This window comes from Phacochoerus africanus, chromosome 7 (genome assembly GCF_016906955.1).
Source record: "Phacochoerus africanus isolate WHEZ1 chromosome 7, ROS_Pafr_v1, whole genome shotgun sequence".
Classification (NCBI taxonomy): Eukaryota; Metazoa; Chordata; class Mammalia; order Artiodactyla; family Suidae; genus Phacochoerus; species Phacochoerus africanus.
The window spans coordinates 76155990-76182645 of record NC_062550.1 but is presented as its reverse complement, the minus strand read 5'-3'; the positions used below and the strand labels follow the sequence as shown (position 1 = coordinate 76182645).

The window sequence follows — 26656 nt, the reverse complement described above, 5'->3', positions numbered from 1 at the left end:
GCAATCCAGATATGAGGAGAGTTAGTCAAATGTTTCATTCTGTCTCCCCATAATGGAAAAAATACTTTTTAATAAATCTAAATGCTATAGGTAATTCATTTCACTTGGAATAGAAATTTCTGGGGATGATTGTAGGTATCATTTGGGTACTACCTTTCATGTTTGTTATGATAATAGAAATAAGTAATATTAAAAGAAATATTTATACTTTATATTAAATGTAGAAAACAACAGTCAACTCAGATATACCAGTAATGATCTTAAAACATCAGATAATATTCTGAAGAGTCTTAGACCAGAAGAATTATTACTGTTGTGTAAGATAAAACAATGTTAAAAATAGGCTTTCAGAGATGCTTCATAACTCAGTACTAATATTATCTATTTATCCCCTAAATTAGACCCCCTTGTTGGATGGTAGGGATGAAAAGATGAATGAGACATCACTCTTAGATTGTGAATAGTTCTTAGTTTTGAAAAGGGTGATATGAACCAGCAAATAATTCACCGTGATAGACAGTAAGAATACCATGATTATGGTATATAAGTATTTATATCTTTCATTACATTTTCTTATTTTTTAAAATGTGAAAAAAGGCCTTTAGTTGCTAAGTAGCATCTTTCACTTAGAAGACTCAGTTGCCAGAGAACTCCTAGAAGAGACATTTCAGACAATGAATCAATTGTTTTCTTCATACCAGAAAGGAGGCCATCTCCAACTGAATTAGGAATAGTGAATATAATAACCAACAACTTTGGTAAAGTGGCAGCTTTTTTTCATATGGAAAAAGTATTAAATAAAATACGTTTTTATTCTTTAGGTGAAAATAAATGCCTTCCTATTTAAATGTCAGATCAGATGCTTAGTCTCCATCACCTTTGTTTCCCTCGTAGGCTTTGGTCTTTGCAAATAGACAACACCTCAAACATTCACCAATTTCCTTGCCACTGGTCCCAAGGAAGAAAATGTGTGTATACATAAACAGAATCACACTACTACTAATGTTAAAATAACACAAGACACAGCCTATTGATGGTAGTAAATTTTATTTGGAAACATAACATAAATTAATAAAGGTAAATTTTGTAAATGTAAAATCTGTAATGGCATTCTTATACTTCCTGTTGTTAATTAAAAGTAACAATACACTATCCAAAATTAATGAAATAGCCACAGAAATTACATGATACATTTGATATTCAGAAAGAACATATTGCATTTTCATCTGTAAAAATCACATTGAAATACAGTGCACATTCTTGATCAGAACCATGGAGTTCTTTACTTCACATAAAGTATCATCCCAAGGCAGTTACTGAGTGGAATATTTCAAAATATTAAAATTAAAAATTAGAAATGAGAAATTTTACAAAGATAAGTTTTAAAAGGAAGAAAAAGTCTTATAATAGAGCATTCAGATACTTTTTCTGAGCATAAAGGCATAACATTCAGAAAATTTATCACTGCCATAGGCTAGTCTTTAACCATTAAAGTGTAAATCATTTCCCTGCTGTTATTCTCCGAAATTGTTGGAATGGCAAACAAAGGACCTTCTAAAAGGTCAGATTTAAGTTGCATATTACTAGTGTCTTTGTTGGGACATTATATGCATAATGTCACCCATTCACTGAGGAGCAGCATTGCTGGGCAAAAGACTGTAATTGCATTTATGTATTTTTCACTGATATAATGGATTCTTAATAAACATTTGGTGAAGACATAAAATTATCCCATTGACCTTCAGACTGTTCTCTAAACATAACAGTCATACACAATACAACTCCATTCTTCCACTTGCCTTGAAATACTATATCATGAGAAGAAGGTGAAACTGAGAAAACAAATGAAAAGGAGTTGGTTGATACCCTCAAAACCCCAATGTGTCAATCTAGTAGATTTTTCCATCTATTAATTAATGACAAGTGTGTCCCAGAAGATACCTGAGAGAGAATATACTGTTAAAAAGCAGAGATTTTGTAATTAAAATAGGATTGATTTTAAATTCTGTGCCTTGATTTATCTTGAGCAAGTTCCTCAAATTTACCAAGCCTTCATTTTTCATCTGCAAAATAGGAGTAATAAAAATTGACCAGTTGGGACTGTTATTAGGATTGAAATCAAATCTTTAAAGAATGTAATGCTAGGCCTGGTCCACAGAAAGCCCTCAGCATATTTTAGCTATTAATATTATTATTGTTACTCCTATAAACTTTTGCTGGGCATCTGAGCTATTAGGAGTATGTATTAATTTTACACTTATTAACAATTAGCAGGGATCTGTTTCCCATATTTTTCACTAACCACTTGTTTTGATTCAAAAGCAAGCTATTTTTGGTAAGTTTGAGGGAGGTAAGGGAAGATGGGGGCAATGAAGGCGCTCTAGTATGTATGAAGGAAGTGAGATGCAGCAAAAAATAGTGGTGCCCAGGAGTCAAACTGGGCCAGCCCTGCACTGCCAGGAATAAGGTTTTCAAAGCAATGCAGCTGATGTTACTTGCTGTCTAAGAAGAGTGTTGTGATAAAAAATAAAATAACTCAGTCACTGGCTCCTCAGCACAAAGGAAGGCCTTTAGGAACTGGCTATCTTTCTGATTCTTCCCTCAATGAAAAAAAGCAATATATACTACTGACTCTAAGAGTTTTGGTTTGGTTTGCTTATTTTGGCATGCAGAAGTTCCTGGGCCACAGATCGAATCTGAGCCACAGCAGTGACAACACTGAATCCTTAACTGCTAGGCTATTGGGGAACTCCTGTTTGTTTCTTTTTAAAGCTCTCATCAGTGTACAAATATTTTCAAGAAATCATTAAGGAAAGAATTGAAGTCAGGGAAAATGTAAGAGAAAGGCCTGCTAATGGAAGGTTATTTCATTATTACTCTACTGATGTATCTTTCCAGTTTCTTAGGTGTCCTCAGGCAGATAGCTAATGATTATTAAGAATACTCTTTACACCACATTTAAATTATCATGAAACAGAGAAATTGTTCAGATGGAAAGGACCTTTGGAATTTGACCTACATTTTAAATGTCTGGGTATATTAGATGACAAATTATTTTACTATTCCATTTTTAAATTTATTTTGTTTTTATAATTAATGATCCACAGTGGGGGAAAAAAAAGAAAGAACTGGAATATTTCTCTGATTAGCCCTGGCAAAAGCTTTTCATCATTTCTTCTCACTATGAGTAAATACTTAATGGAGTTGAAAAAAGAAAATGAGAAAAAGAGATATGAAGTGGGAATAAAAATTATTCAAATTAAGATTTTTGTTTTTAGTTTTTATGAATACGGTTTCATCTACCCTACTTGCTTGTCACCACATACCCCCCCATAGTCCTGGAGTTCTGAAATTCATTTTATTAAGCTTATATATCATATCCATAAAACAGTGTTGCCATTTTAGTTTCCCGATTCTTCCAAATGCTGACAGATGTCACTGAGTGGACATCACTAATTGTATTAGGCCTGTCCAGCTGAAAAAATTCCCCCTTTATAAATTAACAGTATTAACGTCAGTGTTGGTTCTTTGCATTTTCTTTTCCTATTCAAAATCATTGTGCTCAACTGCTGCCTTTCTGTAGAGGCTGCCACTATGGATTATTTTTCCTTTTTTTTTTTTTTAAATTCTATTGGCATATAGTTGACTTAGAAAGTTGTGTTAGTTTCAGGTGTACAGTAAAGTAAATCAGTTATACATATACATATATCTATTCCTTTTCAAATTCTTTTTGAATATAGGTTACATCACAGTATTGAATAGATTATCCTGTGCTACACAGTAGGTCCTTGTTACCTAGCCATTCATATGTTCTTTTTTTATTTGCATTAGCCTCTATCTTCTTATTCTTGCTTTCTACCCATTATTATATTTCCCCCTGACTTTAAATATCTCTCTCAGAGATCACTGATTAAGAAAGCTCCATAAAATCTCACCTGTGGAGATCAATCTGTGGTCTTGGTCCCCTAGCATCTGAGGTTCAGCGTGATCTCATTGGCAATATCCATAGTCTCTTTCCCTAAATTTCTCTAGGTTCTCAATGCTTTTACTACTAAATTACTGCCCATAGGCAAATAATGAAAACATTTTGATGTGTAAAGTAGATCATACATATTTTACAGATCTCTTAAGCCAACATCTACACATTTTACAAAAGGATGCTGAAGTCTAGAAGGGTTATTGGCAGAGTCACACAGCTAGTATGTGATGGCGTACAGAGACAAGACAGGAGACGGGGTTTCCTGGCATAACCCAGGCAAAATGAGAAAACCCATGTCTGAAATTCAAATCTTGCAGCCCCAACATGCCTGTCGGCAAAAAGCCTGCAGAGAACTATCTGAATACTGGACACATTTATGCTGCCATTCTCTTGGATTTGTATGCATTTTTGAAAAAGTATGAACTCAGAACAACATGAACTTTACATGATGTAAAATGTTATTGAATCCAAAAAAGGAAATGTAGATATTATATTTTAATAAAAATAATATATTCTACCGAGCCCTTATTATATTAATTGCTATATCTTTTATAATCCTTATCAATAACCCTATGATTTGGTATTATTATTTTCACTGTTTTACAGATGAGAAAACCGAGACATAGATGGATAAAATGAAATAACTACAATCATCCAGCTAGCAATTGGCAAAACTAAGATTTTAACCCAACTGATTTGCCATGAGACCAACTTTTCAATGATTCTAGTAAAAACAATTATTTAAAAACAGCATTATCAGAATCAGACTCAAAAATAGTATTGACTACTTTCCTTTAGAGGATTTTTTTGGGCACTAGTGTATATTTTGGGGAAAAAGACAAAAATGGTGATACATTGATCATAGCTTCTTAAATCTTTGTGTGATCTCAACTCGGGTAAGTGAAGATAAACACATCACTCATTTATAAACTTCTATTACATCCCCAGTTTTTTTTTTTAATCATTAAGATATTTGTTAATCTGTGCTGAATTTTACTAGAGTTTTTATTTTAAAAAATGATGTCTGAACAAAATACAGATGTTATTTCCACTCGGTTCTTTTTCATATGTAAATAAAGAGGGAAAAACCATCAGAAAAACGATTACTTATCAATTCTGTCATTTCCTCCTTAGGAATGTAGGTATATTCAAAAGAAGAGTTTAGACATTTGAGGAAAAATAGCAGAAAAAAGAACTTTTTTGAAGTGATTTATTCACACATTAATCTATATTGCTTAATAACTTAGACTAATTTTCCCATAAGTCAAATGAGATAGAAGATTTGAAACTGGGACCCTCCAAGATTAAGCAGGACAAACCATAGCTGTGACTATAGCCCGGTGTCATTTGAGTCAGCGCCAAGACTTGGGAAGTAGCCCTAATGCACTCTCTTCCTCGCAAATATTGAGCAACTGGCTCTCTAAACAACTGTATTTGGAACTAGACCCCCAAAACTGCTGGTCCTTCTCGGACTCCATTCCATATAGCACACATTTAATAATATAAGCCTTGATGCTAAGCAGGAAAGACATCTCAGTGTAATTCTACTTCCGCTTGTAATTCCCCAGTAATTAAAAGCAAAGCACCATGATATAAATATCTTGTGGTCCATTATTTATTTTTACTAAAATAACAAATTTTAAGGAAAAGTTTGAGTGTTAAGAAAACCAAAAAACTTTCAGATCAAATTATCTTTCCTTTTAAAATAAAATAACATGGAAACAACAATGCCGACAGAACATCAGTTATATTAAGGCAAGTGGCTTCTTCTTTACCAAAATGCCAATTAAAGTTGCCTTATTACTATAGGCCCATTCTTGCTCTGAAAATTAGTTAAGACAACAGCTTTATTATAAAGTAATAAAAGATGAATCAGTGTGTGGTCTTGTTGAAACATAAGGCTGTACTAAGATGAAGCTGAATATTAAATATTTCTTCTCTACCATTATATAGGATGGCAGTATGGATTTTTTTTAACCTCTAACATTAATATTTTAACCTCTTACATTGATAAAAGTAAACTTAGATCTCCATTAGAAATGAGAAAGAGACTAAAGGGAGGCAAATGAATCTATATAATTCTAGATGATATTGATGCACTTTATCTAAACCAGAATATTCTCTTTTTCTCAGCACTTGTCATACTTGTCATGTGGTTTCCTTTCTAATTTTTATTCTTTCCTTCCCAAACTATATTCCTATCTGATCTTGGTGGCATACTTTCAATTATGGACTATGTAAGAAGATGCTCACAAAGCTGATTCATGCACATCTCCATGGCGATGTCAAATTAATTTTAAATATCTTATTAAAATGACAATTGACCTAGATCTCCAGTCTGAATTCTAAGATGCTTCCTTCTGTGAAAATAACTGAGACTGAAAAATGAAAAAATGAAAACCAATGGAAATAGGTAAGATTTTGAGCCAGAGATATGTATTCTTTAAAATGACTAATTGGAGTTCCCATTGTGCCTCTGTGGTAACAAACCCGACTAATATCCATGAGGATGCAGGTTTCATCCCTAGCCTCACTCAGTGGGTTAAGGATCCCATATTGCTATGGGCTGTGGTGTAGGATGGCAGCTGCAGCTCCGATTCAACCCCTAGCCTGGGAACTTCCATATGCCGTGCATGCAGCCCCCAAAGCAAATAAATAAATAAATAAATAAAAGGACTAATAAATTTTATATATATATATATATATGTGTCATATATGCATCTCTCAAATTTTTCTTGAAAGTTCTTCCAGACACAGATGGGGAGATGGGGATGCTGAAGTTACTAAATGAGAAGTCAATGTAATATCTCACACCTCAACCGAAACTTGTTTTGAGAAGAGCAAAATTATTTCCTGTGAAGAAAAAAGAATTTTAAGCATGTCTCTTTGACCAAAGTGCTGGGGGGATGAAAATATTCAAACAATGATATTAAGCAGTTCCACTCACTTTTAATCTCTCACTTCAGCCCAAGTCCTTCCAAAAATCTTGACCTTCCTCTCAAAACAAAAGATCCAAGAAGGCTGATGCTAGGAGCTAACAAAATTAAACATGCCTGCGTGCTGTTAGTGGCTTAGTCATCTTCACTTAAATCTTGCTACTGAGATGACAATTTTCTCCACATGCTGTCCACTTTCACTTCCCAATCCCAGGAATTGTTCCAAAAACCCTACAGAGCCATGGGGAGTCTTCATTTGTTTATTGCTGCTTTGAATCTTTTCTTGCCAAAGGATACATATGGCACGAGGATACAAAAGGCCACTGAGGTAATGCCTCTTAGCTTACATCCTAATTAAGATGACTCATTAGTGAATTTGACAACAACATTGTTCATTACCTGCTTGGGTAAATCAAACAGTCCATTCAGTGGCAATATTCCTGTATTATAATTCACCAATTCTTCATTTTTTTCAGATAATGAGCTAATTTCTGAGAGATATATAATTTCAAAGAAAAACAGGACATGAAAACACAAAAACTTACTTTTTATGAGGTACTGGGTTAGTTCACTAGGCATTTTTCAGATATTAGAGAAGCTACGTATTTTTAAGTATCTTTCTGCTCAAAGTATATTTAGATGTTTCAAAAGGTGAAAAAACCTCTAAGAACTAAATTTTGGGGGTAGGCAGGTAGGGAACTTGGAAGCTACAAGATTCAGTTAATTAGTAAAATCTAGTATAACATGTTAAAAAAAAAAAAAAAGGCTTTCACACAAATAGTGAGTGTCAACGATCACCAGGTTGGAGGCAGACTTGCACAGACGGGGAGAAAAGGATCCACCATGTTTTTCTCTCCATCTTTTCTGTTTTTACCTGCAAGAGGAAAGATCAAGGCTGAAGGGCAAGTGTGGATGCCCATTTCGGAGCAGGAAGCCATGTACTTTGGGAATTTGCCACGTGTCCTCAGTAGGTAAGTAGCAATAGTGAACAAAGAAAACATCCTCTCCTAGACTCTGTAGATGGCGGTCCAAAAGGGAGAAGGCTTACATGACACGCATTATCCCCATCAAACCAGTTCCCCTCAGAAACTGCGACTGACTTTCTAAAGAATGAGAGTTGTAACTAGATCCCCTCCTTCCCTCTAAAATACCCCTATACTCCTAGACCTGTTGTAATTCACTCCCTATAGTACAAGTTTTCCTACTCAAACATATGCTTATGCCTTCAAGGCTGCCAAGTAAGGAAAAGAAAAAAATCCTGAGGATGACTTTAAGCAACTGAATCAACAGTTGGGGCTGGAAGTTATGGGAACCTGTGTCTTAAGTAATATTGTATTCATTGTTTATGTCTATATAGACATTAATAACAAAGTGGACAGAAGTAAAAGAAAATGTGTATAAAAAGTCATCACGGGCAACCCGTGAACTGTACCTTATTGTCTTTCATAAACATGGACTTTGAGGCTTATAGTGATTAACTGACTGGCCTAAGACCACAGGTTATCCAGCAGGTGAAGTGCATTTCTAATCCATGTTTACGTAATGCCAAAAACCATACCTTTTCCATTGTGCCAGGCAGAACTTTAATGACTACTTGCATATACTAATATAACTAGAATATAGAAAGGTATATAATTAACAAAATGAGCTTCCACCTACGTTCCCTAACCATAGCTAGGGATAGTTGAATAGAATTGGACCATTTTATAACCACTAGTGTCCCCCTGGTGATAGTTATTTAGATAGGAGAAATGGTATCTAAGAAAACTTGCTGGGAAAGCTGCTGCTTATTGCAAATGTAGCCCTATGGCGACAAAGGCCACGGAATGCATTTGCTACTTCAAACATAAGCGTTTTTCAAGCCTTTTGAAGAAAACAAATTGCTAAATTTAGGTATTTTTTTTCTCCCTTTTAAATGAAGTTTTGGTAGTTTTTTCAGGAGGCAGCTGTGAACAGTCACATGTGGAGCCTTCCCTAAACTGTTCCCCATTAGAGTGTCATTTCTCGAGTTACTAATAGCAGCTTCCAGCCTTCGCAGAAACATATGAAATAGTGGTTCTCTAAGTTGCTTACACCACAGATATCAGACATACCTGATGTGTATGAACAGTCCCTTGCCTCTGGGGAAATGCTCAAGAATGTTCAGGGAGCTCAAGCACCAGCTGTTGAGAGCCACTAAGACTGTAGCGAGCTGGTACTCAGAAGTGTATTCCTTCATGTGACGGAGCCCAGACTATTCAGTGACACACACCAGGGACCACTACAGTCTGGTGAGTCACAAGTTCTTTGCCACTAATAATACTGAAAATTCATAAGTTGTAATTGTTTTTGTAAAAATGAAGTGGATTCAAAAATTATCCTTTTAATATGTTATTCACTTTCATCCCAATGCACTTTCAGATAAAGGGGTAGGTGTTCCAGCAGTGCCCAGGGAAATATACATAGATCACAATCAACTTCCTTATCTTGTCCAGTATTCAGAGTGACTATTACTAACACAGGACAATTAGAAGTTAAAATGATGGGTTTTTTTTTTTTTGAAAATAAAAGACCTTTTGGATTTATTCCAGAATCTGCTTTCACCAAGTTATTGGGCACTTAAACATTGTAGCAGAAAAGTGCTGTGGCAGAGAAAAGATTGAGAGCTTCCTGACGTGCTGATCTAATGGGATGTCCTGAGCCTTAAGTCAAACTTAGATAAAGCATGGGTTGCTGGGACAGGGTAATTCTGTCACACAAGCATAGCATCCACGCTTCTTTCTTTGAGGAGGAAGTAGGGAGGATACAGATCATGAAATAGCAGCATTTACAAGATACCAATGGAGATTCCACCATTGGTTGTATTACCCTTTTAACATTTCTCCCTTTCTTGTGGAGTAAGTCTCAATTAATCCCAGTGATGATGGCAGTTTGAGAAGCTCTGGAAAGCAATTCAAAAGGACTAAAACCTCTTCTCTGCAACTTCTTAAAATAAGTTTAGAGGGTAAAAGCTTTCTCTGAGTTTCCTACATTTTCATTTGCTTGGGAGTAAAAAATTCTGTGAACCAATCAAATTCCCAGGGCCTGGGCTGGTGAGGTTGGCCGGTGGGAAGGAGATGGTGATGGCGGAAAGCCAGTCTGCAAAAGGCTCTAGGAAGAAATAATTGTACATTCCTCAGACTTGAACGGCAGACTGCACAAAAATCAAACACAAGCAAAAATATTTTACTTAAAAGGAATTTTACACCATTGAGCCTTCTGTTGGTCGTTTTTTCAAAAATGAAGCTAAGGAATTTTCTCTTTAAAAAAAAAAATGAACCAAAAAGAGAAGATATGAAATTCTAATTTCAAATAACTTGAAAGTTTACTCTCTCAATTCGCTTTGGATAATCAACACCTCAGAGTGTTTGGGTGGACAATATAAATAATTTGATGAAACAAATTCATATACCAACGGTGAAACAGATGTACAATAAAAATTACATGATCTGATTTTTAAATTTGGGGATGTAAAACATTAAAGAAAGGGAAGAGAAGTAAATTATGTATTATTTGGAGCACTGATAACTGGCCAAGTTGTGGCTTGATCATGTGAACTCTGAGGAATATTTTCATTTTCTTTGCGTTCTGTTTTAAATTTCTTCTGCCTATCAATGTGATTACCAGTTCTTGCACTAATTTTGTTAAGATGATGTGATAAAATTTACATAAAAGTCCTAAAGACATATACATTCTAATCTAAAACATTTAAACATTTTGAATGAACTAGTTTTAAAGCCAAAGAACACATCTATGATTTATTTACTGGTTTTGCTACTGTAATTATAATCGTTATGATGTTGACTAGCTGAAAAAATATTTTAAATTACTATAGTTTTCCCTTGTTATTAGACCAGCCATAAATATACTATGGTCAAAAATAAAACTGCAAAATCTGCATCAGTAACTTTCTATGGAATAAACATTTCTTACCATAAAAGAAAGAAGACCTACATTTTAATTTTTCCACTTTGATTATTTTATCCCATCAGATATATCTGAATTAATGTTTGATTATATTATAACAATGAGCTGGGTATTATATCTGAAGTCAAATTGCCTATATTCAAATCTTGCCCTTTTTCTTATTAGCTGTATGACCTTATTAGCTGTATGACCTTCTTCTTATTAGCTGTACAGCCTCTTTGAACTTAGCCTCTTTGGAACTCAATTTCTTCGTGTATAAAATGGGGATAATAATAGTATTCATTTCTTATAATAGTACCTGGTAAATATAAGCCTTAATAAGTATTAAATATCCTTATATAATAAAAATATGATATTCAGTATGTGTATTATTACAATATCATAATTATAATGTTATTATAATATTATTTTTATTATAAGTATATATTATATTAATGTCATATATTATATATTAAATTATATAGTTACATATCTATATTTTTTATGTTCATAGTATATACCTTTTCACAGCATGACTGGAGTTGCCAACATAATATTTTGCAAACATAAATTTATTTTTTAAAATATGAGTTAATTGCCATTTATTCATGCCCATTATAGATATCACTGATTATCTGTATGGCTCTTGTAATTTGACATAATTGTTAGCCTAATTTGGCTTTATTTTCTGATAAATACACACTGATGTTTAAAGCCCAAGATAGAGCAATGAAATAGGTGTCTAAAAGCATGCCAGGCTGTAAAGTTCTGTAAAGCTTTTCTGTTTTTCCTCCTGGAATCAAAGAGAGGAAAAGCAAATTCACTGATTATCTTTTAAGGGAGCCATGGATACAGTCCAACTGTGTAGTAAAGAATAAATTCCAGCTTTCTGAAATCTGAACAGCTTGATTATGACAAAAAAGAACGCAGGAACAATTAATTGAAGAAGAGAAGTCCCACAAGGAAACTCCTCTCATAGTAGTACAGTGAAGAAAAAGAAGAGTAATCTAAATTTACAGCAGAGTATGCTTTATGGTTTCATCTACCAGTTTATAACCCTCACACCATTATGTTTTAATTTTTTTTTTTGTCTTTTTGCCATTTCTTGGGCCGCTCTCACGGCATGTGGAGGTTCCCAGGCTAGGGGTCTAATTGAAGCTGTAGCCGCTGGCCTACACAAGAGCCACAGCAACGCAGGATCCGAGCCGAGTCTGCAACCTACACCACAGCTCATGTCAACGCCAGATCCTTAACCCACTGAGCAAGGCCAAGGATCAAACCCGCAACCTCATGGTTCCTAGTCAGATTCGTTAACCACTGCGCCATGATGGGAACGCCACGTTTTAATTTTTGAACTTGTGAAATGAAATGTTAAACCAGGTCATTTTCAAGACCCAACCTAAGGTTTAAAATATTGTGACTCGTTCTGAACGAATTACATACTCCATTGATCTATTTAAACATTTCCTTGAACTTATGTCAATTTACATTGAACTGACACTGAGAACATAATTTTAAATTATTTGTGTTTAGTAGTAATCAAGAAAGTATTTCAGCTCATTGCTTTAGCTTTAGCTGCTGGCCCTTAGTGGCTTTTGAATTTGTTGATTCTCAATGAAAATGAGAAAGCTTAATTTCTGGGCAAGCTTCGCTATTAATAGATGTATTGCTGGGATTTCATGCCAAGTGGGGTCAGGATGCCTCAGAATGGTGCCTAGTCAGTCGTTGTTCCAGCCAGTGTGGGCAGTGAGGGCCATTTTCCTGTCTCAGTTCTGCAAGGACTGATGAGATGGAATCTTTAGTCTGTCTCTGTGGCAAACTTTCTTGGCCAAAGAAAGTGGAAAGCGGAGGCAATTATCCAAGTATCTGAGGTAAATGTGTGTTTTTCTGACCCAAATACTTGAAAAACTACCTCAACCATTCTCTTTGATTTGGTGATGATGATCTGGACACATCTTTCTGTCTGTATAAGTGTATCTCTTTCTGGACTTCTTCACATAAGTGTGTGTGTGTGTGTGTGTGTGTGTGTGTGTGTGAAGCAGGTAGGAGTGTTAAGGTATGTATACACTTATATGTCTATCTAACTTGGTGTTTATACTACACGAAACTTTTTAATCTGTTCTACCTAATTGTAGAGTGATTAAAATGATCAGTTTAAAAGTCCTTTTGAATCAATTTGGACATGCCATGCTTAAATAATAATTTTAAACATAAATCCACATTTAGTTATTTAATAATTTGACTAATAATTGTAAACATAAATCCACATTTATTTAATAATTTAACTATAATTTGAATACAGTGTGATTATTTTTGCCAGATACCGCAGAAATCCAAATCCTGACTTAGCACCAAGAGTTCTACTAACTTTTAACATGACACCAGACTCACTGTCCTTTTGTTTTCACAAATATCCAAGGTCCCTGAGTTAGCCATATAAATAAAATGCTAAATAATCCAAGAGGCAGTAATTTAACCTTTTTTAAAAAATTTCTTTGGTTTGGTTTTTCCCACAATGCTCTAAAAATTCAGCTACTATTTATTAGCATATGCTAGACAATGGGAGAGAGAGAAAGCAGAACAGACCTGCCATCAATAACACGCACAACTTAGTAGCAGCAATTCTAAAGCAGACTTGGTAATCTTTCAGGTACTCTTCCAAATTAACTATTGAAAGTTTTAGGGTATTAGAGTATAAAGTTTTAAAGCATTAGCTACAGAAGGTTGAGAAATTAACTCTAGATTTTTTTTTATTCGTACTGTCTAGAAGCAGCTCTGCATACCAGACTGTTCCAGACAGATGTGGAATATAAGGCAAGTCTCTTTCTCTCAAAATCCAAATTTTCTCATTCAAAGGAATGGGAATTTTCTAGATGATTCTAGGATTAATTCTATATTTAAAATTGTATATTCCAATTTTAACACAAATGCAGAAATTTCATATAGCTACTGTGAAGAAGTGAGAAGGAAAAAATATGTAATTAGTGCATGATTTTCCAATAATAGGATCATTGGGACTTTTCTATCTCAGACAAGGAAAATGTTTATTCCATATTTTTATTTTTTATTTTTTAAAAAAGGGTACTAATTAATGTGGGACAACATCTCCAAGTAAACGGTTCAAAATAACTTTACGCAGACAGTGAAGAGAATATTCTCTGGATATGAGCTCTGCTAACATAGAACATCTGGGAGTAATCAATACTCAAGAGCATTTTCTGTAGAAAAGACCACTAGGCAACCATTATGATTATTTAAAATACGGCAGTATTATTCAGACTAAAAAGTATATTGACAGCTTCCAGCAGGTTATTTATTTTGCTATATTACCTTAACTTAACCAACACAGGATTTAAAAGTGAGTTAGTCATCAACTAAAATGACCTCCTTAAGAAAGAATCTGGTAACCATGCCATTAAGCCAAGTAATAAAAAGTTCAGGGGATTACATCAAATAAAGATGACATCTAACATATCTGTTTCCATTCTGCAACCATATTTTGGCATGAGAAATAAAATACAAAGCTTCATACATACACACATGCACACACACAATATTCTCATCTAAATAAAAACCTACATAAAAGCAATGTAAATATAAGCATCTGATATAACAATATAAACAATACAAACTTGATTGAGGGATGCAACAACTTACACAGTTTTTGTATTATCCAGTTTAACTTCATTTACTATTTTTCCAAAACATTTTCAAATCTTACATAGTATAGGTTAGTGCTGAGAATCAGGCTAAAATTTTCAGGTAGATGAAAGTCATTTTTCTTTTGTTTGTTTTTAAATCTCAGTCTTGTATTAAGAAATGTTAACATGGTAAATAAGATATAAAAAGGGGGGGACAGATCTGAAAACTATAAGCATGCCTGCATTTTCTAATTTGGCAATTTTAGTGGCAAACATTATGTTCAGCCAGGTGTCAGGAAGGTCCTCCTAACACCATTAGCATTGCCAAGGATATTTATAATACAGCAGAAATGCCATGGAAAGTAGTAAAACATGGACGTCAAAGCCTAATTTCTTGCTTTTGTGGCCTAATTTTATGGTCCATTTTTGAATGTTGTCCAAAAGTGCACTCATGAAAGAGAATTTAGATTTGGCAAGCTACATAAATGTTTCCACAAGTGCTGTCAAATAAATCCTGAAAAAACCTTTCCTTCTAAATGACACTTTCTTTTTAGCTGAAAAGATTTAGGTCCTCCAGGAATATCTTTTGCTAAAGAACATTCATAAAGAGCTGCTGATGTACATCAAAACTTATTTGCTGAAGCAACCTGGAATACCTTTTTATGGGATCTATAAAGTACAACCTTTATTACAATAAAAACAACAAAAAGGAAATTTGTGGCAATCCTCTTATTATGGATTTTACATAAGAAGTTTAGAAACATTTGAAGTCTAATAGCTGGTTAATCTCAGAGCTATTCATTTAGAAACTTCCAAAAGGGGGCTTAAAATTGTGTATTTAAAATTAATCGTAGTAGGAAATGCAATGTAAAGCCAAGTTTGGAAACTGTGCGCAGAGATTACACAAAGACTATTCATGAATCTGCTGAGATAGCTGGTGTTGAGGAGGTAGAGGACATCTATGACTCTAGTTAAATTAAATATAATAATAAATATTTAACACTGAGGTAAGAGATGGCCACCTGAAACTCACCCCTCGTCTTAAGAAATAAAACATTACTTGTACAGATGTAGCCTTTTTTAGGCCCCCTACCTCCTTAACCACATCCTTCTCTCCTCCTATCTCTAACCCCAGAGATAACCACCCTCCTAGATTTCATGATTATCACTGTCATGCATTTGCTATAATTTACCATATAATATATGCACACACATATGCATATACATACATAAATACAGATATATGTCTGATATTTTGTATTACAACAAAAAACTTGAAGTGAGAACAACTATCATTCTTATCAGTTCTCAAACCCAGACCAAAGCATATTCTGAAGTATGGTTTGGCTGAGTTCACTTAGATTTGGATATATTTACTGTTTTCTTTTCTCTTTTTTTTCTTTTTAGGACTGCACCTGTGGCATATGGAAGTTCCCAGACAAGGGACTGAATCAAGGCTGCAGCTGAGGCCACAGCAACAGCAACACCAAATCCCAGCTGCATCTGTGATCTGTGCTGCAGCTTGCAGCAATGCCAGGTCCTTAACCCACTTAGCAAGGCCAGGGATGGAACCCTCATCCTCATGGATACTAGTTGGGATCTTAACCTGCTGAGTAGCAGCAAGAACTCCTGTTTTCTGTTTTTCCACCATGCTATTTGAAATCTCATAATTTTATTCTGAGATTATTTTCCTTCCTGAAATATTCCTTTAGACATAAGAGCATCTTGAAGAATAAACTCTGTTTCTGTTGGTCTAAATAGAACCTTATTTTTTCTCATTATGAAATAATAACTTGTCTGTATATATATATATATACTTCTTGGTGGGCAGTTATTTTTCTTCAGGCATACTCCATCATTATATTAGTTACATACTGTTGCATAACAAATCACCCCAGAACTCGGTAGCTTAAAAAATAATAAACAATTATTATCTCTTACAGTTTTTGTGGATTAAGAATTCTTGAGTAGCTTAGCTGAATAGTTCTTAATTGGGGTCCCATGAAAGTTATAATTAAATTGTTGGCCAAGGCTATTGCTGTCTGAAAGCTTATATGGAGGATCTATTCTCTAAATGACTTACTCAAATGACTGGGAAATTGGTGCTGGTTATCTATCAATAGGAAGCTTCATTTTCTCCTCATGTGAGTTTCTCTCTAAGACTGCTGAAACGTCCTCATGCTACAAAAAAAATGGCTTATATTTGACTACTGGGCCATTTTCTATAAATTGTTTTAGGTTTAGAGCAATTGCTATTGTCTTCCTTATTTCTCAGTGCTACCAAACATTGAACAGATAAGAGGGAGGGTGAGTTTTCTCTGGGTAAAAAGGGCCATGAAGTCAGATCCAATGTTATATCCTCGTTATTTTTTGTGCATTTAATTTCAGTTTTATATTTAGGAGCATTCACTGCTTCAATTCTAAACTCAATTTAAAACAGTGAAGAAAGGCCTAAACAAAATAATTTTTGTCTCTCATATAAATAAATTACTTTCATAAAATTTTACATGCATACCTACACTCACTCATTCGTGATTACAAATGAAAACATCCGCACATACACACAGAGGATCTGGAGAGCATAACAATTTTCACTATGTATTCATTTCCTTAAGAAAACACAGCCTAAAAGAAATCCACATTGTCCAAGTTGTGTCTGAATATTTCTACTTTTGTTCAAGTGTTCTGATAAGGAATAATAATTTATGCACCAAGCTAGTTTGGTTGCCAAACAATTTACTCAGTGATCACAAGAGGAAATTACTTTTCCCTCTAATCTGTTCACTGTCCTGTTCACAGCACTGAAATTCTCATAATTTTAGATACTTCAGTTCAGATCACTGATATCTAATGTGAATTAGCATTAGTTCACCTCAAATCTGGCAAGCTCTTACAGATATATATTGTCTAATATACAACATGTTTAATATATTTTGAGACGTATATTCTTGACCGCACAACATAAAATTTATTAATTTTTTATTAGCATGAAGTGAATAATCATTCCTTAGTTTCTCTGTTTAGAGAGTCTTGGTCTAGATGGGGGTAAAAAGAATAACAGATTACATTTCTTGGCCTTTTAGCCAAAAATGGCCTTCTGGTTCATTGCTGTTTGTGGAAATCTGGTGTCAATTATAAATTCTCAGAGCTCCCGTCGTAGCTCAGCAGAAACAAATCTGACTAACATCCATGAGGATGCAGGTTTGATCCCTGGCCTCACTCAGTGAGATATATAACAATTAAATATACACATAGACTATTGCTGGAAGTGGCCTTAATAGCTAGTGGTCTGACTAGAAAAAAGAATGAAGAGTCCTTCTTCCTGATAACTCTCACAGACAGCAGATGTCCCAGACAGCAAAATGGAAATACTGAACCTTGACATTTCTTTAATTTAGTATGTTGTAGCCTTGGACTTTAATTAATTTTCAATAATACTCATGTGTATTTAATGTCTAAGTTCATTTGGATAGAGAAACTGCAGATCCACTTCTATCAACCTACTGAAGAATATATTCAACTGGAATAAAAGGCTTTTCAATAGTTTCCCTATGTAACTGGGACTTCATATTACCACTGTTCTGTGAGGAAATGCAGGAGGTGTATGAGATTGAGTGAAACTTTATTGATCTGAATCAGAAGGGTATTAAGACAAAACATGAATATCACCTCATTTAGTAATTATCTGCGCAAAGATTGACTGAAAGTGCAATAAAAAATGGTCAATAAGTATTTCTAGCAAGTAAAGGGTGAAAAATAAAAATTTTAACATATCAATGAGACAGAGAAAAAGAATTATGAAATTCTGAAACAGAATTCTGCAGCTCACTAAATATTAATAAAAAAGTATATGTGAATTTCACAGCTTAGAGATATACAGATTACTATAAAACACATTAGAGAAATAGTAACTGCTATGTGTTTAAAAGAGAGGGCTTATATTTGAGAAAAGACTCATGAATTTGGCACTACTTGAACCACATCTCGAAGGACGGATGAGAGTTGGGCAACACAGAAAAAAACAAGACATGGAAGGAATGCTGAAAACCAAGGAACAGAGATAGAAATTATAGGGTATTTCTGGGACTAGCTGGACAATGGAATTAGTCAGGTGGAATGGTGAGAGATTAACATTAAGCAGGCTGAGGTCGTTGCACAGAACTTCTTGGGTGCTTAGCTAAAAGGAATGGTCTTCATTCCATAAGTAATGAATGAAGAGCCAGTGAATGATTTTAAATAAGGTGGGGCATGTCCCGAGCTGGCCTTATAGCTATACAGCAGAGACCAGTAGCAAAGGCTGGTATTTTCAATAAGCATGTATCCCAGCACATTCTCAGTTATTTATAACAACAAAAGCACTAGTCTGAAAATCAGCAACAATAGAAACATGACACGTGCATAAGTCATTTTTCACTCTTAAGATGATAGCAGTAAATACGTAACACTTGAGGTTATAATAATCAGCACCAGTACATTTTTCCATTATAAAAAGGAAACAATACTATATTCAACACATGAAAAGTATTAGCAGGAACTAAGAACTTCTGGTAAGCACTAAGTTTAAAAGCACAAACATTTAGTAGGAGGTATGCGGTATGAGTGTGTAGAAGATATGTAGTCAGTAAAACAAACAAAATCAGTTTTGTTTACTACTTGTCTGGCCTACATCAGTCCTAGGCATGGGGGAGGAGCTGGTCTCAAGAATTGAGACTCTAAATATCTAAGAGTTTGTACCAGGGTTACCAGGAGATTATACATACTTATGCAAGTCAAATAGCTTTGGTTTTGTAACTCTAAAATGTCGAAATTCTTACCTCGCACAACAAGGTCAGCTGAAGCAGAAGAATTGTCCACAATAGTCTGAGCGGTGCATGTGTACCTCCCGGCATGTTTCAGCTGGGCATTTCGGATGAGCAGCTCCCCATTGGAATCCAGCTGTCAGCAACAACAGCGGTCATTTGAGTCAGTGCATTTTTCACCAACTAAATGGTATTTAGGATATAAAGGGTACGTTTTCCCCAAACACAATGAACACCACTAAAAGGCATCTGTTTTAGATATGTTAACTATCTGTGTGTTCTTAGATTACTTATACCCTGGGCCTTGGAATCACAAATGAGAATTACAGTGAATCACGTAAGGTGCTTTTTAGCCCCAATATCTAACGTTCTATTATTTCTATAATCAGAGCATCTTTTGAGAGAAAACACAGGGTGAAACTATTTCATTGATATCTTTTCAAGAGAAATGTGAAGGTCTAAAAATCTTGATGCGAATAGCAACGAGGCTAAATAAATGCTTTAAGGCTAGGAAGAATTATGAATTTGGGTATGCAAAACCAATCTAAGTGACTAATTTCAAGACATGACACAGTTCAATTTAAAAAACACTAGAAGTATGAAGAAACTGTCCAAACAAACAATTCTACTAACATGTTCTCCTTTGGCCAAAGTATAAGCTCCATGTAGGCAAGGATCTTTGTCTTGTTCCCTGCTTTATTCTCAGTGCTTAGAATAGTGTTCAGCATTTATTTTTTGAAGGAGGCTTGAGGGAATTTTGCTTCTAATGATAAGGTATCATCTCAATGCAATTTCTAAAAATAGCTAATATTTATCAAATGCCTCCTCTGTACCAGGTCCTGGGCTATGCAAATAATTGTATATATATATAAATCATATATATATATATATATACTTCATTCCATTCTCTTCTGACAATATTCCAAAGATATAGATCTTACTTTGTTCATTTTATTAAAGACAAAAGTGAGTAACCAAGTAATTTAAGTAGGATTACTTGGTTTGTTTGGTAGAGGGAGCATAACACAGTCCATTATCTCCAAAATATTCTCTTAAGAAAAAAAAGTTGCAAAACTCAGTTTATAAATACACATTTGATTTTCCTGAGAATCAATAATATTGATTTACTGGATTTCCCTTGTGGTTCAGTAGGTTAAGGATCTGGTATTGTCACGGCTGTGGCTCTGGTTATAGTTGTGGTGTGGGTTTGATCCCTGGCCCTGGGAACTTCCCATGATTTGGGCATGGCCAAAAACAAACAAAAACCAAAAACAAAACCACAAAATGAAATTGGTTTACTATTGCAATCATGGATATCTAGATAAAGACTGAAAAATTAATGGTTACATTAATATTTCACATAATAGATGAAGGTATTATTTCCATTATATGACAGACTTCCAAATTTTAAAATTTTCATTATTTAATGGCTTATGCAGAATAAATGCTCTGCTTTACCATTGGTTCTGCCAGTGGGCCCTTTACATATTAAAGTCACTAATGGCCTTGGAAAGTATTTGGGTTACAGTCTTTGCTTGATTAATAAGATTAATTAAGAAAAATAGCTGGTTGTAATCTTAGAAGATTGATTCAGTTAGTTGTAATAGAAAATTACTATCTCCATATAAAGAACTAGTCAGTGGCCACACACCTTGTTCCTTGACATTAGCCAGTCTCAGTAAAAACAAAACTAGTGGTCATACAATTTTGTTAGTTGGGCTCTTCCTGTCCCTTGAGATCTAGATTGGCTAAAAATCCAGTTTACAAAATTTCTGCAAATCCCTAAAGTAGAGCAGTTCTTTCCTTCTGCTCCCTTGGTCAGTTATTTCTTCACTGTACCAAAGAGCCCCAGACCAGCCCTTTCTCTATTTTTCCATGAAACCTACTAACACAAAGAATTCCGTAGTTAAGTAGGTTTACTGAAGAGTTGAAGGTCATGGTATTGGCTGTATTCCACAAAGTGGGGCAAACCAACATTACCAATCATTATCTACAACATATTTCCATTCTTTAAAGTCCTACTGGAGGGTTCCCGCTGTGGTGAAGTGGGTTAAGAATCTGACTGCAGCAGCTTGAGTTGCTGCAGAGGTACTGGTTCAATCTCTGACCTGGCACAGTGGATTAAAAGATCAGGTGTTGGCCCAATTACCATGTAGGTCCCAGCTACGGCTCAGATTCAACTCCTGGCCCCATGGAACTTCCATATGCTGCCAGGGAAAAGAGAAAGAGAAAGAGAAAAGAGAAAGAGAAAGAGAAAGAGAAAGAGAGAGAGAGAGAGAGAGAGAGAGAGAGAGAGAGAGAGAGAGAGAGAGAGAGAGAGAGAAAGTAGTCCTGTTGGGTTTTTTCTTGTTCTTTGGATCCAACCCACACCATAGTAGCAACCTGAGCTGCTGCAGTGACAATGCCAGATCTTTAACCCACTGTGCCACCAGGGAACTCTGGTCATACCTTTACTCCCAGTTTGGTTTCTCAATCACCTTCACCTCTCCCAGTCCCTGCCATCTCATTGGCACTCACTCCCATTCCCATGTCTTACCTCTCTCTGCTCTTCTCTGCTTTCCCCTGGAAACAAAATTCTTTCCTCAGCGACTTAATTCTTGGATGGTTGCTTGGAGTCTGACAATATTTACTTCTCAAAACCTGACTTTCTGTTTTTAGCTTTGCCATTTCTTAACCTCTCACCCCTCAATCCATTTTAGCCTCGTTCCCACCTCTTCAATTGATTTTACTTGACGTCTAATAGCATTTGTTCTTCCTTCCCAAAACACTCAACTTTCTAATCAACTCTGACAGCACATTTTTCTAGATACTTTGAGAGAATTCTCAACCCCTCTTCTTCTTCATCTTCTTTATAATTCCATCATAAATTATTTAATTTATCCTTTCCTTTTCATCATGTCCTCCTCTACCCTCATCCAAGTTACCAGCATCTCTCACTGAAAACTCTATCTTCCTTGGTTTTGATCTCCACCCTGGTCCCATCTAGTCTTTTCTCCACTTGGCACATAAAGTGACCTTCTGAAAATGCAAATATGATCAAATAATACCTTTCTATTAAAAAAAAACTAAAACTTTTAAAAATGTTCCCCTTCCTGGAATAAAAGCCAAAACTATTATAATGGTAAACCTGGCTCCATGATCTAAATTCTGTCCAATATTCCAGCTCGCATAGTGCCACCATTTCACTTACACTCTGTTCTCCAGGAGAACATTCCCTTTTTAAGAACTTAAATGTATCTTGTTCCCTCCCATCTCTGGTGTTCAAGGCATTTCCTTTCCTGGAATTTGATCCCCTCATATCCTACCCTCTTACCACCTTCACCTAAGGAACATTTACCCTCCTCCACCAATATCAGTTCAAGTCATTTCCTTAAGCAAGTCTTTCCATGTTCTTTTGATATCTTTTCCCATAGCACATCTTATTTAATGTGATATTATGTATCTCAATTACAATGAAATATTTGTATAATTATATGGTTCAAGTTGGTTTCCCTGGGGAATATGAGTTTTATGTGAAGAGGAAATATGCCTGTTTTGTTGAGAACCGCATCCCTGCATTACATGTGTACAGCTGTATGTTCTGTATCCCTAGGACCAAAACAGTGCCAGAAGCATAACACTAAGTAAACATTGTTGGAATGAATTAGTGCACATGTTTATTAAGACTTCTGGCATCTGTTCTTAAGATAATACATGTTTACTTCTTTTCAGCTACAAGCAGAGTTAGGTTAGCAAGTTCACAGAGCCCATCACAATCTCAGCACTGTGTAAGCAGATAATGAGACTTATTTTGGTGTCGGGATGAAGAACACACTCTTGCTACCTCCTTACCCACTTCGTGTGCCCTAGCCGCTGTAAATATGTACAGTTTACCAGATGTTCTCTTTCCTGCAGATTTTGTACAGATCACTTTCAATGCCTCGATTCTTCCTCCTCCCACTTATATCACTTGACAAACTTCAAGTTCTTGTTCAGATGTGCCCTTTTTCTCTGGAATCCAAAGTCTTGTTAGGGGTTGCCCTTTGAATATATTTATTGTAATTATTACCTATTGTTTAGTTGTTCATTTCTTCTACTAGACTGTAATTCTTGTTATTCTTTGAGGAATAGGTCTTATTTATTGTTAGATACAAATTACATCTTCTGATATCTGATATGCAAGGCGAATTCAACAACAAATATTGCATAAGTGAATTAAAATACTTATTCCCTAAAATGTTTTTATTAAATTATTTTAGTAATTTCATATGATTTTTTCAGGTCAGGTAAGATAATTGTAAGATAAAATAGATGAATTGAGAAGAATTATTACCATCCATATACATGAGGTCAACTATCCCTACTAATAACATATTTTAAAGTGTTTATGGAGTTCCTGTCATGGCTCAGCAGAAACGAATCTGACTAGCATCCATGAGGATGCAGGTTCGATCCCTGGCCTCATTCTATGGGTTAAGGATCTGGCATTGCTATGGCTGTGGAGTAGGCCAGTGGCTACAGCTCCTATTTGACCCCCATCCTGGGAACCCCCATATCCTGTGGGTGTGGCCCTAAAAAGACAATAAATACATAAAAATTTGTAAACTAATTTCATAAAGAAATATAAAAAATATTAAGAATAATGTATAAATCTATAGAGAAGAGAATACAGTTACCATATAAGAAAATGGAAACTTCTCAGTTTTTCATCCACCCATATATGTTGTAAAGAATTAGGCCTTTATAGGAATTTCTGTTGTGGCTCAGTGGGTTTAAGAACCTGACTACAGGTTCTCTGTGAGGTTGCAGGTTTGATCCCTGGACTTGTTCAGTGGGTTAAGAAATCAGCATTGTTGCAAGCTGTCACAGATGTGGCTCAGATCCAGTGTTGCTGTGGCTGTGGTGTAGGCCAGCAGCTGCACCTCCAATTTGACCCCTAGCTTGGGAACTTCAGATGCTGGTGTGGCCTTTAATAATAATAATAATAATAATAATAATAATAATAATAATAATCAGGCCTTTATAAATTCAAAATTTATAATCCAAATCACAAATTTACAAAGAGAAGTCTGCCCTTTCCCTCAGCTTCTGGAAAGTAATCTATAGTGGCTTTCTTTGCTTGGGAAGCTTGGGCCATATTTAATAGCTCTAGTCCTATGATTTAGATGACAGTTAGTCACACCTGTATAGTTTTAGAGAAGGGGCTGGATGTGCCAGAAAGACAAACATTGTGACTTAAGGTAGGGACTTTGGGTCATTGGTATCAGTCACCCTAGAGATTGAGATTAAACACCCAGTGAATCAAATCGATCATTAAACAATCAATCAATCAATCATGTCTACATGATTAAGCCCCAATGAAATCTCCAGACATCAAAGCTTGGAAAGCTTCCCTAGTTGGCAATACTCTGTGCATACAGCCGCATACCAAAACTGATTAAATATTGCATCTTAACTCCATGGGGAGAGGACAATGGAAGCTCAATATTTGGTTCTTCTCCTAGACTCTGCCCTATGTATGTCTTCTCTTGGATGATTTTAATTTGTATGTATTTGGGTAATAAATTGTAACCACAAGTAAAATGGCTTTTAGGGAATTCTGTGAGTTCTTTCCAGTGTATAGAAACTGAGGGTGGTTTTGGCAAACCCTGGAACTTGTAGTTGTTTTCAGAAGGGAAGATGGTCTTGGGGACTGACCTAACTTGGTAGTTGGCTAATCCCATATATGATACTAAATAGAATTCATCTAAGAGAGGAGGTAAAGAAATATTATTGTATTATTTATTACTCTAGTGTTAAAATATCTGAAGCAAGTAAAATATCTGTATATATATGGGGAGTAATTAATAATAGAGTTTTTCTTGAGTCAGGATAGAGGCTAACTGGCACATATTTCTGAGAAAATTCCCAGTGAGAAAAAAATGGAATAATTTAACATAACTAAAGTAAAATAAAATAATTTAAGCACTATATATTTATAAAACAGACTGCTTTAATATGCTTTGACATCTTTAATAGCTCTGAAATTTGATACTAAATATTCATTAATGGAAAGATATTAAGTAAAACATTTTAAAACTACTATGACACAAGATAATAGCTATATTTGGGAAAGAATAATATTTGTATAAAAATAAAAAGCAATTAGCTCTATTAAGTGATTTTATTATATGAACTCACTGCTTTGGCTGTTTCATGTGTCTAGATGAAAGGTAATCCTGTTGCTAAACTCCCAGTATTTCAAAGAGCCATGCGATTACATTAGAATTTTAAAAATCAAACACTTTAGAAATTGAGAAAATATTCATGATGTTGATGTCAGAGAGTGTTTTGCCTATGTTCTCTTCTAGGAGTTTGATGGTGTCCTGTCGTATATTTAAGTCTTTCAGCCATTTGGAGTTTATTTTTGTGCATGGTGTGAGGGTGTGTTCTAGTTTCATTGCTTTGCATGCAGCTGTCCAGGTTTCCCAGCAATGCCTGCTGAATAGACTTTCTTTTTCCCATTTTATGTTCTTGCCTCCCTTGTCAAAGATTAATTGACCATAGGTGTCAGGGTTTATGTCTGGGTTCTCTATTCTGTTCCATTGGTCTGTCTGTCTGTTTTGATACCAGTACCATGCTGTTTTGATGACTGTGGCTTTGTAGTATTTCTTGAAGTCTGGGAGAGTTATGCCTCCTGCTTGGTTTTTGTGTCTCAGGATTGCTTTGGTGATTCTGGGTCTTTTGTTGTCCCATATAAATGTTTGGATTGTTTGTTCTAGTTCTGTGAAAAATGTCATGGGTAATTTGATAGAGATTGCATTGAGTCTGTAGATTCCTTTGGGTAGTATGGACATTTTTACAATATTGATTTTTCCAATCCACGAACATGGAATATTGTTCCATTTCTTTACATCTCCTTTGATTTCTTTGATTAAAGTTTTATAGTTCTCAGCATATAAATCCTTTACCTCCTTGGTCAGGTGTATTCCAAGGTATTTGATTTTGTGGGGTGCAATTTTAAACGGTATTGTATTTTTGTATTCAACATCATGAATATTTTCTCAGGTCAGTCTCCCAAAGCAATCGAAATAAAAGCAAAAATAAACCCATGGGACCTCATCAAACTGAAAAACTTTTGCACAGCAAAGGAAACCAAAAAGAAAACAAAAAGACAACTTACAGAATGGGAGAAAATAGTGTCCAATGATGCAATGGGCTTAATCTCTAGAATATATAAGTAACTTATACAACCCAACAGCAAAAAAGCCAATCAATCAATGGAAAAATGGGCAAAAGACCTGAATAGACTGTTCTCCAAGGAAGATATACAGATGGCCAGCAAACACATGAAAAAATACTCAACATCGCTGATTATAAAAGAAATGCAAATCAAAACTACCATGAGATACCACCTCA

General features: G+C 35.1%; 1 protein-coding gene across 2 annotated transcripts in view; it reads right to left on the bottom strand.

Annotated features, from left to right (window-relative positions):
• CNTN1 (contactin 1) overlaps positions 1-26656 on the bottom strand; it is a 325309-nt gene that overhangs the window by 69582 nt on the left and 229071 nt on the right. For both annotated transcript variants that reach the window (XM_047787973.1, XM_047787974.1), the window contains one exon: positions 19295-19415. In XM_047787973.1, the coding sequence (XP_047643929.1) occupies positions 19295-19415 (121 nt within the window). The remainder of the gene's footprint in view (positions 1-19294; positions 19416-26656) is intronic.